Source organism: Melanotaenia boesemani, chromosome 2 (assembly GCF_017639745.1).
Source record: "Melanotaenia boesemani isolate fMelBoe1 chromosome 2, fMelBoe1.pri, whole genome shotgun sequence".
NCBI lineage: Eukaryota > Metazoa > Chordata > Actinopteri > Atheriniformes > Melanotaeniidae > Melanotaenia > Melanotaenia boesemani.
Genome location: NC_055683.1, coordinates 13,799,106 through 13,815,257, shown reverse-complemented (window position 1 = coordinate 13,815,257; position 16,152 = coordinate 13,799,106). Strand labels below are relative to the sequence as shown.

The window sequence follows — 16,152 nt, the reverse complement described above, 5'->3', positions numbered from 1 at the left end:
AACATCAGAGCAGCAATTTTTATTTAATAACTACTGTAATATCTAAAGGATGACTGCTTTGCTGTTCCAGGAAGCGTTTCTCTTGTTCTGAGTCATCCTTCACTGAGAGCGATTCCAGCCCACCATCAGGGGCCCGAAGACGCTTCTCCGCGCTGATGGATACACACCGCTTGGCATCCCCTCTGGAGCAGGACTCTGAGCTGCCTGTTCCAAACAAGCAGCTGCCGACAAAAACCAGGGGAACTTCCCTGGAAGGAGCTATGGGGGCCAATTCCTCTCATGGAGATCTGAGAACATTCCTCAAAGATGGAAATGGCCTCACAGCAGGAGGTAAGAGGGGACAATGAGGAATATGATATGTGACTGTATATCCATATTTAACGAAAAGCATCTGTTTTATGTTTGGTTCATGTCACAGACAAACTTTTGAGGCCTGCTGATGCATCGCTGCCTCTGCCAGCCAGCGCTACCACAGACCTCGTGCTGCGGCGGGTCCGACACCAGCAGCTCTCAGCCGAGGGAGAAAAGCGGAACTCGCGACCAGGAAGCAAAGTTATCAAATCTGCCTCTGCTACTGCATTGTCTGTCATCATTCCTGCAGGTAAAGACACATCAGATTTGTAAAAGAAACTCTGAATGAAACTTAGAAATAAATCCTAAAATTCAACCTGAACTCTCCCGCAGTGGAGCAGCATGGAGTATCCCCGCTACCGAGCCCCATGTCTCCTCGATCCCTCTCGTCCAACCCCTCCTCTCGCGACTCCTCCCCCAGTCGAGACTACAGCCCACTGGTCAGCGTCCTGCACTCTCCGATCACCATCCACCGCTCTGGGAAGAAGTATGGGTTCACTCTCCGTGCAATCCGAGTCTACATGGGAGACAGTGATGTTTACAGCGTGCATCACATGGTCTGGGTAAGAAAGCACAGCAAACAGTGTGGAGAGTTCACGGAGTATCAAGAAGCACAACTCATTTCAGTTCAAGTGTTTACATTTTGTAAGTAAAATCTCAGATTTAGAGCAACATGTTAGACTGAATCATTATTATTTGAACAAAAACTAAATAAAAATGCAGAAGTAGTTTTTTAAAAACTAAGTGCAATGTCAGGATTAAATAGTTCTTAGATCATTTTGGTGGGATTGTGGTCCTCTCATCTTTACAAAGTTGCTGAAGTCTGCAGACGTTCATTTAATCACAGCTCTCTCACGGGTCCTAACACAGCAATTTCTTGTAACACCTTGATTCTTTTCTTTTTTAAGTCATTTTGTTGTAGGTGTGCTGCTGTGTTTGGGATCGTTGTCCTGTTTCATTCCCCAGTTTTAGCCAAACTTTAACAACCAGACAAATGGCCTCAATTTGACTCAAGAATACTTTGGTATACAGAGGAGTTTATAGATGACTCAATGACTGCAACACACCCAGGAACTGAACAAGCCCAAATCATCACCCATCCACCACCGTGTTTGACAGTTGAAATGAGGCAGGGATCTCCAACTCTGGTCTTCGTGAGCTATTGTCCTGAAGGTTTTAGATGTTTCGCAGCTGCAACACACTTGACTCAAATCAATGGATCATGTAGAGCCTTGTGTAGACTTTTCATTTGAGTGTGATGTGTTCCAGTAGGGAAACATCTAAAACATGCAGAACAGTTGCTCATGAGGACCAGAGTTGCGGGTCCCTGGTATGAGGTGTTTGTGCTGATATGCTGTGTTTGGTTTTCTCCATGCTGCTTTGCATTATGACCAAACACTTCCACAGAAGTCTTGTGATTTGTTCAGATGGAGCTTTCCAAACCTAAGCTGTGCTGCCATGTTCTTTTTAGAGATAAAATACTCTCTCTTTCAATCCTTCCAAACAAGCTCTACTTGTTCAATATTTTTCTAGCTGTACTGACATGAACTTTAATATTAAACATGCTAACTGAGGCTTGGAGAGTCTGAGATGTAGCTTTTGGGTCTTTTGCTGTTTCTCTGAACACTGCACAGCCTGATGTGAATAATCTTTCTCATCAGTTGCTTCTCTAAGATCATTGCTGATGTCTTTCCTCCTTGGCATTCTGAATGCTACAGACAATGAACCAAAACTTCTGCTTCACATGATGATCAGTTATTCAGGAGAGTTTGATTAGCAGCACCTGACTGATACTTACCCTCCTAATTCCTATGGAAGCAGTGAAGGTGGATTTAGTTTTTCAAACACTGCTTCTGTGTTTTTGCTAAATTATCGTTAAATGAGTACCATAATTAAACGGTGAAACATGTCATGTGTTGCTCTTTATCTGTGGGTGTATTTTCCCAATGTTAAGACAACAAATGACATGCAGAAATTAATATATGTATAAAACTGATTGATAGACCACTGGAAAATCCTGCGTCCTTTTCCTTAAAGAGAATATTTGTATTTCTATTTTTCTTTGCCAGTTTAATATCAAATAGTTTTTGCCCATTTAAACTGAAATATTTTAAATTTGCTCTGTAAAATATGAACGTGTGCTGTTGGAAATGTGGTTGCAAGTGGAAATTGGTGCAGATGATGAGCAGAATATCACATATCTTGTACCAGGGTTTTACATTAGTATCTGTCTGAATGTCAAAAATATATTATATTAAGGTTTTTTCTTCTATTATCAGCATGTGGAGGATGGTGGCCCCGCCCAGGAGGCTGGACTTAGTGCTGGTGACCTCATCACACATGTGAACGGGGAGTCAGTCCATGGTCTGGTCCATACAGAGGTGGTGGAGCTTATACTGAAGGTGAGAGATTGTAGCTAATTTGAACTTTTGTTTTTAATCTTTTTTGATAAAGTAATATGAATAAATTGATTTGATTTAAATATGTATACTCTGCAGAGCGGAAACAAAGTTACAGTTACAACCACCCCCTTTGAGAACACCTCAATAAAAGTTGGTCCTGCCCGCAAGTCTAGCTACAGATCCAAGATGGCCCGGCGCAGCAAGAGGACGGGAGTCAAGGAGGGACAAGAGTATGTTGATGGAAAATAGACGTATTTTATAAGAATGGTGCAAACAACGAGCTTCAGTTCACCCTACTTGTTTTTAAATTTACTTTTTGTTTTTCAGTAAGAAGCGCAGCTCCTTGTTCAGGAAAATCACCAAGCAGTCCAACCTGCTCCACACAAGCCGGAGCCTCTCCTCTTTAAATCGCTCTCTGTCTTCTGGAGACAGTCTTCCAGGTTCCCCCACCCACAGCCTCACCGCCCGCTCTCCCACTCAGAGTTACCGCTCCACTCTGGAGTCCTCTTACCTGGGTTAGTATGAAAAACATGAACACCATCCCAGCAGCATAACATATGAGGATTTAAACAAAAGAATAAGGCAAAACACTGTTCCTGACATATTATGATCAATAAGGTTTCCTCATCTGTCTTCAGGCACATCGTCTCAGAGCAGCTCCCCAGCATCCAGCACTCCCAACTCCCCAGCAGCCTCTCACCACATGAGGCCCAGCTCCCTGCACGGCCTTTCTCCCAAACTTCACCGCCAGTACCGCTCTGCACGCTGCAAATCTGCAGGCAACATCCCTCTGTCGCCTCTGGCTCACACCCCGTCCCCAACCACTTCCTCTCCTCCGCCTCTCACAGGCCACTCGATAGGAAGCTCCAACACCACTCAAATCTTCCCCGCCAAGCTGCACTCCTCCCCTCCCGTAGCCCGCCCTCGTCCCAAGAGCGCCGAGCCACCCAGGTCCCCGCTGCTGCAGCGGGTACAGTCTGCAGAAAAGTTAGGAGCACCGATCTTGCCTTCCTCATCTTCATCATCATCGTCGCCTTCTCCTTTGACAGGAGGGGTGTCGTTACGCAAGCATAGCTTGGAGGTAACTCATGGAGACTACAGGAGGGAGTCTTTCCACTGTGAGCACAGTCTACAGAGTTTGTTAGAGATTGAAGGAGAGAACGGACCTGCCCCGCCATCTCCGTCTTCATCTTCCTCGCCTTCTCCTCCCATGGGGGTAGAGATTGGAGGTCTGAAGCCTGTGAGGAGGCTGGGGAGGCAGGAGTCACCACTCAGCCGAGACACTCTTGTAACAGCAAAAGAAAAAGACACCCAAACAACAGAGTCTGAGCCAACTGAGGTGGAAACTGAGGTCACAGTTTCTACAAAAGGGCCTAAAGGCAACATCACTGAAACGAGGAAAACATCATCCACTGCTGAGGTTAGAAAGAGTAACGAAAGTTCGACTTCTGTTGAAATAAAGTCCTGCGCTTCATCCACAGAGACCAGGCTAAGTCCTGGGAACAACCCTCCAAATTCTGGCACCTCAGCCTCTGAGGCAGTAACTGCCAAGAGTAAGCCCAGTGAGAAAATCACAACTTCAGGCACATCAAAGAGCCTGCAACAAGACACCAAGCAGCAGAGTGCACAGACAGACAATGGACCTGCTACTAGAACTCCAGAGAAGAAAGAAGAGAAAGAAAAAAGCTCTACAGCTGTCGACAAAGCTAACTTGCAGAAAGCATCAGGAACTGAGCAGCCCAAGCAACGAAAAGGCAGCGAGAACGTAGAAAAAGGAGGCATCAGTGGGAGTGCAAAAGCAGTTGATGCCACAAAAGCCAAAGGGCCTGCACCTTCAGTTCCAACCCAGGTCCAAACCCACTCTGCAGCCAGACACAGAGTGGAGAAGCCAACAAACAGCTACCAAAGGGCCAAGGAAGAGAGAGCACATTTAGAGGTCCTGGAGGAAAATCCAATGTCTCCCTCCTCAAACGCAGCTTCGCCCTCCTCCAGCAGGTCCCGGCCTATGTCTCCGGGGGATAAAGCCAGCTTTGTCACCCAGCTCACAAGTGTGGCCAAAACAGTGCTGGGGCCCATTAAAGGGGGATCACAGGAGGGGGGAAAGGCAAAAGACACCTCAAAGTCAAGCGAGGAGAAGAAAGGGAACACTGCGGGAAAGGCGGAGGCGTCCTCTGGGGGTGTCCGTCGGGGCGTCGCCTCAGCCAGTTCTGGCATCGCTCACTCCGATAAGGGAAGCAGTCGTGGCGCCAAGCATCATTTGTGATGACAGAGTGAGACTCTCCCATGCAATGCCTTTTACTTTAGCATCATACAGACATATTATGACTTAACATGACTCCAAATGGAGGGGAGACATAAATGCCTGAAGAAAATAAATAAATAAAAAATAAACCACACCAAATAGATGACATGTGACATGTAGACAAGATGTAAAAAACATACATCACCTACTTTTGGAAAAACATGTGCACATGGTGTCATGATGTAGACCGGTGTATGTACTGTATGTCAATCACGATGTGTGTCATATATAGTAAAAACAAATGCATATGTCTTAATGCATGTCTGAAAATGGATAATGAAAGAATATTTAAAAAGAAGATGAAAAATATACAGCAGACCTGGAGGTAGAGATCACTGTGAACAACTTTTCAACTGAACACAACAGGCTAACCTTGAACTGTGTGTAAACAAGTAGGCTTGTGTTAGAAACGGGCATTACTCACATTTCAGAAACGCTCCAGTTCCCTCGTTTAGTTTTCTTAGTGTTGAGCTGTTAAGAGGTATCAGAGGCAGGTTTTTTCCTTGTATGATGTACTGAAGAATATCACAAAACGTACCAGAAACTGGACCAAGAAACCAAAATTCTAGCAGTGATGGAGCTGAAGGGTTGATCAGACGTCTTCAGATCTGTTTAAGGGCTGACTTTTAGTGGGATAGAAAGAGGTAGATTAGATGAACTTGCACAGGGACACTATGCAATGTGCTGATAATGCCACTTATTTTTATTTTTGTTTTTGTTTTCATGCTTGGGTGTCCCCATTCATGAAGTTTACATTGTGCTCTAGACAAGGAAAAGAAAAAAAAAATAGGTGAAAAGGTTGCAATAAGCCAAGCAAACACATTTTGATCATAGTAAAAATGTGCATTTCTATAATTTAGTGCTCGTAGTGTAATAAAGGAGGCAATTATGGAAGTAGCACTTAGAGGTGAGTATGCTCTTTCATTCACTGTTTTATGTTCATCCAGAATTACTATCTAATGTTTGGTGTGACAGAAATTGCCAGTGTTTTTATTTGGGATTATGTGAAGTTTATTTGTTGTTTTTGTACCTAAACGTATAACAATATGCAATCCATCAATTTCATAGAACTGAGCATCCTCGTCAGTGAAACTGTACAAGGCTATATGTAAACCAGGAGTAGATTTGTAGAGAGAAAAATTTGTGGTGAGGTCTTGTTTGTTGTTGTGTGTAAAAAGTGTAGTTTCTGAACACCAGGCAACAGACCTGTGTTATGCTGCCACGTTGTGGACAGCGTGATACGGCACCAGAAATTCCTAGGTACAAGGAAATTTGGAATTTCTGAGAAGCCTCATATCTTCTGCCTGTGGATGTTTTCCATTCCAAAATGTATAATTAATTACTATGAACGCATTTACATTAGCTTCAGATTAGCTTTACAGTCATTTGTTCCCCTATGATATATTGGATTAAAGACATTAACCTAATGTTTAGACATGAAACAGCAGTGTTTTTGTGTGTGATGTGACAGAATTGCACTTTATGTTGTGTTAAATATTTTTTTATTTATTTTGTCTTTCGTTTGTTTTTCCTTTCTGTTCTATTTATTGAACTGTCTCTTTTTTATTTATCAAAAACTCTGCTGTAGGCCTGCTATATAAAATAGTTTGGGTCATTTTGAAATATCTGCATTTTTACATCCCTAGTAACCCTAGTTTTGACTTATCATCCCTTAAATCTGAAATTGTAAGCTAATTTAGCTGTCATATCAATTTTATCCAAGTCTCTTTTTTTTTCTTTTTTTAACAGCAACTATCTCTGTTATTGTCTTATATTGCTACATATTTACCAGCCACTGTTGTCAAGAACCAATGCAGGGGAGGAAAAAAGGCTTACACAAACGAAGTGTAATAAAATAAAAACTTTAAAAAGAAAAAAATCTTTATTGCTTTATTTAGCCAGCTTTTGTTCTTCAAGAGACTATTCCCATGTAGAATGGAAGCCCTTCGTGATTGGCTCCCTGTTGACCAATCACAGAAGTGCTGACATGTGACTGTCATAAACAGGAAGTGGACTCAAATTCAGTACTACGCTGTTTGAGAGGGTCAGGCAGAACGGACAACTAATAAACAAAAGGGACGACACTCTTCGTTAAATCTTACAAAGCTGTTTAAAGGAGGAAGAATGAAGTTTTCAAAATGAAGGTAGATATTATTCCACTAAAGGTTCATTTACCCGTAAACTTTAAATACGACACTGTCTTTGCATAAACGAGATGTTTGCAAACGGTACTTGTCATTTAAATTGCTCAAGAAGTTTCCTAAAGTAACAGTTGTTATTGATGTACTTCATATTAACTACAATACGTTTATTATACTGTCAACACAGTTCACAGTTAGAAATTTAAAAAAAGGTCCAGTACGACATTACTTTAAATATTGTTAGCAGTTATGTGGCTTGTTTAGCAAAAATATTATTAAACATAAAACAGTCAGAAATGGAGAGTGTTGTACATTAACATTATTTTAATGTAGACTAGTTTTTTTCCCCGTTTTTAATCTATCGGATGTCTGAGATTTTTTTTCCTATCGCATATATGTTTAATGTAGTTTTTATTGTTGTTGTGTTTACAAGATAAATTTAATTTAAACTGATATTTATAGTACAATCCGTTGCTAAATATTTTAATGAGTTCTTCATTTGTCTCGGGATCGTATAAAATAACAAAATACTTTTTTTTATAAAGGAATATGTTTTTTCAATATTGCATTTTATACTATATAACCTGTTATAAATAGTTAAATATTTCAAAGGTTATTGGTTATAAAAATAAGGAAAATGAAAATTAATTGGTTTTTAAGATGTATGTCATTTCTTAGATCTTTACTTTGGGTTTATTTAATTGGGACAATGCAACTAAATGAACATCAAACAAAAGGGCACGATGTAAGCATGCTGAATTACAGCAAAAAGAAAGATAATTTCCCTCCATTGTCACAAGTGCAGGAGTATTTATCATCTGCCTTACTTTCCTGTGTCTGAGTATACAGAGGGGCCTGACCTTTGGAAGCCACTGGACCAACCTACCAAACACTACAGGCAGTTCAGTGACTGGCAAATAAATAAATCAAGATATAAAGTCTTTACCTGGATAAGACTCAGCAAATAATTAGAGGTTACTTCAGTTTCCCATGTATTTTCCAAGATGGCAATCCAGGAATACTTGGGCGCACTTTGTGAAATCATGGTTCAAAAAGCATGAAAAATCACAGTTTACATGTTGACTGTCCATTCCATAATCAAGACTTTAACCACATTAGTAATCTTTTAAAAGTGCTGGAGAAAACTTTATGTAGTGGTCCAACTTTTCCAGTATCAGTACAAGATGTTAGAGGCAAATAACTACATGGGATTGATGGAAATAAATATTTTGACATTGCATAAGCTTATTGAAATGATGCAGCAGTGAATGTGTGCTGTAATCAAAGCTAAAAGTGATACTAAAATTACAGTGTGTGACATCACTTTTTGAGTAGGCAGTGCAGTTAAAACTGACTCCGTATTTAAAAGGGTTGCTTATCCATTTCTGCACTAGCATTTATCATTTATTTAGACAAAGGTCTTTCTTTTCTGTTGTTCAAGCAGTTTCTTATAATGAAGCTTTCTACAGCTGTTTAATTCTCATTTCTAAATACCTCTTATTGCACTACACACTGTCTAGACTTTCTATATACTTGTAACTGCATATGTACAGTGGTATTATAGCTCCATTCTGTTTCTATAAGGAGGATGTTTTCAGACCAAATGTTGATGATAACCAGCACGTCTCCATTTGCAGTTAAAGTGGCTTATCTGAAATTCCTTGAGTCACAGGGTCCAGTCACATTTTCCCTTTCTACTTACTGTCAGCGAGGCTGATTTGCTTTGCTACAGATAACATTAACTCATCAGAATCCTGAGGCAAAGCTTGTTTGTAGCATTCATAATGTGTACTGCAGTTCACCGTTCACAGCTGCCTGGAACATGTGTATACAAGGGAACTTAGTTTAGGTTGCAGTGGTCATGAGGAGCAATCCCTCTCTCTTATTTGTGGTCATCTGCAGCTGTTATGAATCCCACCTCATCCTACACTCGCTGTGATGTGTCTGCTGCTGAGCATTACATGGATGACTGGCTCTTCCTCTGCCCTGACCCTGCTGAGCCACTCGGCAGAGAGGTGTGCAGGGAGGATCAGGAGGCAGAGGACAAAAGCAAATTCAAATCCAAGCTGGTTTCGGCGTGGAACAGCGTCAAATATGGTCAGTTTTCATTCCTTGATATTGGAGCTGCATCTTGTCTTTTTGTCATGTTTCTTTCATGAATCTGAGATATTTTTCTTTTTTCTTCTCTCTTTGGTGCATCAGGTTGGACATTGAAGCAGAAATCAAAATTCAGCAAGAGCTCTCCTCTGATCATGTTTGGAAAGTTTTATGATCTCAAAGATGAAGGTAATCTTTTTTTCTTTCAGAATGATGTTTGTCGTATAACTGCAAAACCAAAGTGGCAAATTTAAACTCAAGCTCTGTAATCGTGTCAGGGGACAAAGAGTGTTTCCGTCGCTCCTTTGCTTCTCTGCTGTGGTTGACGTACAGACGGGGCTTTCCTAAGCTGGCCGGCTGCTCTCTGACCACTGACAGCGGCTGGGGTTGTGTTCTACGGACGGGTCAGATGCTGCTGGCACGAGGCCTGATTTTACACTTGATGCCACCAGGTGACACACACATGGACACTATGATAAATCCAGTACAGTCCAGTTAATCAGTCAGTCAACATGCATTAATAAAATCATTTCATGTATACTTTAAGATTTGCTTCTGTTCCGTTTCAGTAAGTATTAAACTCCTTAAAACTTATCTGTTTTTGTTCCGAGTTGTACATGTGGATGTTTTTATGATTAAAATAAACTTTTTATGGCCTTAAAAAGCTTGAGGGTGACACTAGACCATTTTGCTCATACAGTGAAGGAGAATATCCTGATCCAGTCTCCTACATCTCCACCAACACTGAAATAAAGAGCAAACCCAAGCAATAAAGAAACTTCAAGTAGGGACTAGGAGGTTATTGAGACTCCTATCAGTTTATTGATAAGCTGCCACTTTTTTGTTTGACCAATTCTTGATGGATGACATCTAATGCCCCCTTACTCAGCCAAGCTAGTCCCAGTGGCTGCTAGCTCACAGCCAACTTCTCCTTCAGGGGCCACAAGTTTTTAAATCTGAAGACAGAAAACTGACTGAAAAGTGGACTAGATGTTTTATTACCACAACTTCTTCTGACTAAATAACAATTCAAATAGGGTAAAGACAACATCTCTGCAGGAGTTTCTGCTGTGTAGAACTAACCCTAGCAATCATAGCTAACCCAGGTCAGGGGCGATCATAGGATCACATCTTTAGGGGTACTCAGCCCCTAATGAGGTTGAGGTTGATTTTTTTTTTTTTTTTTATGGGTCTTTTATGGGTAATCTTTCCCTTTTTTCTTTTGGGTTTGTTTTGTTTTACAATGAGAAATAAAATCTATTTTAGGAAATAAAAAAATATTGATAAAATTATCATAATAGACCAGTTGTTATGGGGATTTTGAAAACTGTGAATTGCGTGATTGTCATGATCATTGTGTAGGACATGTGAGTCCTGAGTGGACCACTGACCTCGCCTTTTCTAAGACTGGAGGTGAGGCTGTTCCAATTTAAAGCAAAACTGATGCACTGATGAATGAATTAGCTCATGATTTGTTTTATTATAAAAAAAAAATTACAACATAATTTAAAAAAATAGACATTTAGTGGAGGGGCCTTTTAAGATTTCTTTTCAGGTTGTATCATTATTTATTTGAAAGAAACTCAAGTAGAGAAAGTTATTGGATGACATCCAGCAAACAACAGCTAGTACAAAGTGTGCTGTCTCTTTTAAATGTTTAATTATGCTTTTGTAACGTCCTCATATCATTTCCAGATTGGAATTGGTCTATGGGGACCCGGGCGGTCAAAGATGACATGGATCTGGTTCGTCCTGCAGACAACGCAGAGCCGGTCTGGAATGTAGAAGATAGAACAATTATGAGAGGTCGAAAACTGAGTGTGGGCTCCATCCTGGACAGACCCAAGGAGGCTACGCACAGAAAGGTGGTATCTTGGTTTGCAGACAACCCCAAAGCTCCTTTTGGTATCCACCAGCTCGTGGAGTTGGGCAGAAGCTCTGGGAAGAAGGCTGGGGACTGGTATGGTCCATCTATTGTGGCACATATCCTACAGTGAGACCCGATCTGATCTCTTAAAGTCCAGTTTTTCCAAGGAGATTTTTAATCCAGCTGTAACTGTGAATGTTATCCCGTTTCAGAAAAGCTGTGTCTGTTTCACCAGACCTTTCCAGTCTAGCTGTGTATGTCGCACAAGATTGCACCAGTACGTTTATTCTTTCATTTTATTGTTTTTTCTTAAACATAAGTGTAGATTGGAGGATTCACCAAACCATGTGGGAACTTCGTTATACTGTAGACCCCTTTCTTTCTGTTCAGTCTACCTACAGGATGTGAGGAAGCTGTGTGAACGGCCTCACCCTCATTCCTGGAAGTCTGTTATCATCCTGGTTCCAGTTCGACTTGGAGGACAAGATCTCAATCCCTCCTACATCACCTGCGTCAAAGTATTTACATGTTCAGATATTGTATAAACTGAGATGACAAGTAACAAGTTTAAAGTAATTAAAGACAGATAAATATTTCTGCAGAAGCTGTTGAAGTTACAGTCCTGCATTGGCATCATCGGTGGCAAACCAAGACACTCTTTGTTCTTCATTGGTTTCCAGGGTACGTTTGATAAATACTATGTCACGATAACTGATCATCAACTAATTGATTAGTCCTTTATATGCATATATGCTTGTTTTGTTATTTGTTGGCCCTGCTGTGCAACAAGATGACAATTTGCTGTACCTGGACCCTCACTACTGTCAGCCCACAGTGAACATGACAAAGGAGAACTTTCCCTTAGAGGTATGAGGTCCCATTTCTCTTCCTGTGGTGACGTTCTGTTTTGTTTCCTCTTAAAACACCCACTTCACTAACTCACATGAAAAGTTTCCAGATGTATAAAGCTAAACTTTATGTGCTTGTCATGTTCATTGTCAGATATACATTTAAACTCATTAGTACAATAATTTGTAAAATTTGTTTCCTTTTTTGTTTTAATTCACATTTTAGTTTGTTTTATAAATTTAATATTTTATTTTACATTAATTTGCTTAATCATGTTTTTATTTTAAATGTTATTTTAATCTATATTTTTCATCTATTCCTTATCTATTAAGTTATTTAAAGTTTTTGTTTTATTCATTCATTTATTTAAGTCATGTTTTTGCTCATTAGAGTAGTAAATAGGGATTATTTATTAATACGTGTGAGATTCTAAATATCAGAAAATATCCTGGAAATATATTTTCAAGCCAAGGAAACATAGTTAAGATTGTTTTTTAATACTTTGCACTCAAACTACTGTGAATTGCTTTTAGTTCTTTTATCTATTCTTTTTTGTGTGTGTGTTACTTTTCATCCATTTATGTATTACTTTAGATTGGACACAAAGGATGGGCATAGCGACTGGTTATGAAATATGAAGCCATTTAGTGCCTTATGTGCAAGTCTTACAGACCCAGTTGGCTCCAAAAACACAAATTTTTCTTCAATGAATGTTTTTATTTGATCCACAAGCCATTATTAGTCGTATTGCTCTATCCTTGCTTCCTGGTCATCTCTAGGTTAAACATAAAGATGACAATGGCCTAATGCAGAACTCAAGGCTTCAAATTTACTCTGCTTTTCTTTGTTTTTGTTCATTTACATTTTTTAATCAGTTCTGTTAACTCGGGTTAGTTGAGTTAGTCTACAGTTTTTCCATGAACTCTCTGCTACAAATAACTCTTGCTGACTTTCTCAATTAAGAACAAAGTCGAGTATTAGTGTTAAATTGATGCATTGATAATTCATTAGCATTCTCTTTCTGATCTGATTGCTTTCTACGCTACTTGCAGTCGTTTCACTGTAAACAACCCAGAAAGATGAATTTCTCTCGCATGGACCCCAGCTGCACCATAGGATTGTATGCAAAAGGACAAAAGGAGTTTGAATCCTTGTGCACATCTGTTAATGAGGTACGACTTTGTAATAATCTAGTCACTGAAACTGCTGCTTGTTTGGTTTAAACCATGTAATAGAATTCAAATTGGATTTGGTGGCCACATAGTAGATCTTTTTTTTTTTTTATCATTTGTAACTCTGACTGATTCTGTTGTCTATGAATTGGGTTATTGTTTCTGTCCTTTTCTCCCATAGGCCGTCTCCACATCTGCAGAGACATACCCCATGTTCATATTTTCAGAGGGACAAAGTCGAGAGGACGACGAACACAGCACACCAACAAACAGCATCACCTACATTCAGAGGAAAAGCGGACTGGAGAGGGCCGACATCAGCAGCAGCATGGACGAGTTTGTTCTCCTTTGAGCTGCAAAAGGATCAGATCCACCTCATATATGTGACATTCGTGTCCTTTAGAAGGACACCGTTTGGTTTGGTAGAACAAACTGCTCAGGTATCAGCTACACTGTATTTTTATTTCCGTTTCATGCATATTTGTAGTTTTATTTATTTCTTCAGCTGCAAAGTGATTAATTCCATTCAGCTGACGGCCTTTAAGGGATGAGGAATGTTTATGTTATCTCAGTCTGTTTAAGGTCATAAAAACAGCAGTTTAATGTGTTAAACTTGAATAATAAAACAAGAATCAGAGGAATTGCACTCATGAAAAACACTTAACAGGGATATTGTGCTCACATTTAATTGAATGTATGTCAGATTATAATTAAAAAGGACATTTCCAAGATATTTGTTTGTTCTTTTCTGAGATTGTTCACTTGAATATATTTAAAACAATCAGCTGTTGGATTTAACCGCTGTATTCTCAGGCTATGTCCACACAAACATGGGGATTTTGCAAAATGGAGTTTTTCCTTCCTACATACCCCCAAAAAAGTGGCGTCCACATGGCACCATTTCCAAAAAAGAAGGTAACTGCAAATATTGTGACACAAGCCAAAAGCTCTGGTCCTCACATTCATGGTACAGCCAGATAATCAGAAAATCTTAACCAAGGAAGATTTTACTTTTATCACTAAAGTGTCCAAATTTGTATTTGCATGTGGTCAAAAGACATAAAATCTATTTTAAAAAAAAATCTGCATTTGGCTAAATACTCATGTAGGTGTGGACATGGCCTCAGTTTTTCATTATGTAAGCACAGACCTCATTGCTGGATTATAGTACTGGAAGTACACGTGTATGGTACTGACGTTCAGACATTACAAGCTGCATGCAGAACCCTTGCTTCTATTTGGTCAGATTACCCTGTACATGATAGCCCATGATGGTGACTGAATCAGTCTACCAGGGTCTTATCAAGTGCCCAGGAGGCCCCTTTCTTCTTGCTGCATTTCTATCTGATTATCTCTGTGGAGGTCCTGAGCTACATCTCTGTTCTGCCTTCTCCCAAAACACTTGGAGTAAAAAGTCAGTAGCAAATCCATGCAGATCCACGTTTGAATCTGGGCTTCAACTGCATCGTCCAGTGGGATTGACATTGTGTGAGGAGCGGATATTGAGGCGAACTAAGGCTAGCTTCGCTAGCTCCAGCTTCAGGCTCTCAGGAGGACCAGGAATTCATCAAAGTGCTCTGCAACCATAATCTGCTGGCAGGTAGTCTCAAGCAGTCAGGCTCGCTGGCCAGCAGGAGTCCCAATGCTAGATGTCAAGGCCAAAGTCAAAGCTCATGGGATTCATCCCAAGGCTGTTATCAGGAACTTTAGTGTCAGGAACACAGACAGTGCCAATCTGTGCTCCATGGTCTCTGCTGCTTTTCTGGCTATGGAGAATGCAGGAACAGAGCTGTTGTAATACGAGAAAACACTCAAATGTCTGTTCATGATCACAGAGGATGGCGATGTAGATAGTGTTTGATGGCATCAAAGGTTTCAGCTCTTCCACACCTAGATGCATGTGACTACAAAGTATGTCAAAATTAGATCTGCCTTAAACCTGAGAAAGAAGGAAACGAAAATGGCATTTGATTACCACAAATGGAGAACAAATAAAGCAGATGTTCACAGCGTTTTGAGGTCTAAACATAATATCTGCTAACTTATCTGGAGAGCTGAACTGCTAGTTGGAAGAAGGAAAAAGCAAATGTAGTTCCATCTTTTTCTTCCTTGTAAAACACCAGATTTTGGATGATGCTGCTTCCTGTTTTGTGAGTTTTAAGGAAAACAACCAGTGGAATATGTGTCAAAGGGAGAATTTAGATTGGGACTTGTGTGCTTTTATTTACCTTGAATGCTGTTAAGTGTGTGCCTACAAGTATAAGTAAAGAGGTTACCCCCATGAGACCTTCAACACAGTATCTCCTAACCTAAGCGGGCAACTCATACTGGAGGTCCAACCAAACCCAGTTTTTTTCCCCCCTCTGTTGGTTTCTTTGTCTGCACTCTGTAAATATCTCCTTAGCATGGGGTGGTAACAGCTTACAGACTTTTACTGCCTTAACCTCACTGTCCTTAAGCTTGTAAGTCACATGGCAAACAGCCTCCACCATGCTGCATTGAATAACTTGCAAAAAATATATACATTTTTAAAAAGAAGCATATTTGTATATGAAGTACATTACAGTTTCCTATAAGTATTAATAGCCAGCCATGGGAGTTTTTGTTATAGATATATCACCTGCAATAAGAAGAAAAAAAACTGTCACAAAAAACCCTTAAGAAGAAGCTGAGTATATAAACTGAGCACACCCCATGTTTCAATAACTTGTGGAATCACCTTCTGCAGAACTACACTACAGGTATTAATTTTTTTTTCTTTATATAGTTGGTTCAATTCATTGAACACTCATACGATTTTCAAAGATGCTGCTGTGCATTGTGACCAAACTTGGATTTATCTGTCGAAAGGATATTGTTTTAAACAGTTTGTTCAGATGCAGCTTTTCAACCCTGAGCTGTGCAGTCATGCTCCTTTTTTTTTTTTTTTTTTTAGAGATTATTTCTCCTGCAACCCCTCTATTCCAGTTGA

General features: G+C 40.0%; 2 protein-coding genes across 5 annotated transcripts in view; both read left to right on the top strand.

Annotated features, from left to right (window-relative positions):
* Window positions 1-6,877, top strand: part of LOC121631234 (microtubule-associated serine/threonine-protein kinase 1-like) — a 60,472-nt gene extending 53,595 nt beyond the window's left edge. For all 3 annotated transcript variants that reach the window (XM_041972023.1, XM_041972015.1, XM_041972005.1), the window contains 7 exons: window positions 71-330; window positions 419-601; window positions 685-914; window positions 2,631-2,753; window positions 2,850-2,983; window positions 3,081-3,268; window positions 3,392-6,877. In XM_041972023.1, the coding sequence (XP_041827957.1) occupies window positions 71-330; window positions 419-601; window positions 685-914; window positions 2,631-2,753; window positions 2,850-2,983; window positions 3,081-3,268; window positions 3,392-5,016 (2,743 nt within the window). In that variant the 3' untranslated portion in view covers window positions 5,017-6,877. The remainder of the gene's footprint in view (window positions 1-70; window positions 331-418; window positions 602-684; window positions 915-2,630; window positions 2,754-2,849; window positions 2,984-3,080; window positions 3,269-3,391) is intronic.
* A 192-nt stretch (window positions 6,878-7,069) lies between these two features.
* Window positions 7,070-13,912, top strand: LOC121633857 (cysteine protease ATG4D-like). Of its 2 annotated transcripts, none has more exons than XM_041976161.1 (11): window positions 7,070-7,199; window positions 9,099-9,293; window positions 9,399-9,482; window positions 9,572-9,745; window positions 10,989-11,286; window positions 11,373-11,437; window positions 11,551-11,678; window positions 11,766-11,841; window positions 11,951-12,027; window positions 13,062-13,181; window positions 13,363-13,912. In XM_041976161.1, exons 2-11 carry the CDS (start codon window positions 9,104-9,106, stop codon window positions 13,531-13,533), a joined length of 1,383 nt encoding a protein of 460 aa, XP_041832095.1. In that variant the 5' UTR covers window positions 7,070-7,199; window positions 9,099-9,103; the 3' UTR covers window positions 13,534-13,912. The 2 variants fall into 2 exon arrangements, with proteins under 2 accessions (XP_041832095.1, XP_041832086.1); XM_041976152.1 differs by having other exon boundaries at window positions 11,763-11,841.
* Window positions 13,913-16,152: the final 2,240 nt, after the last annotated feature.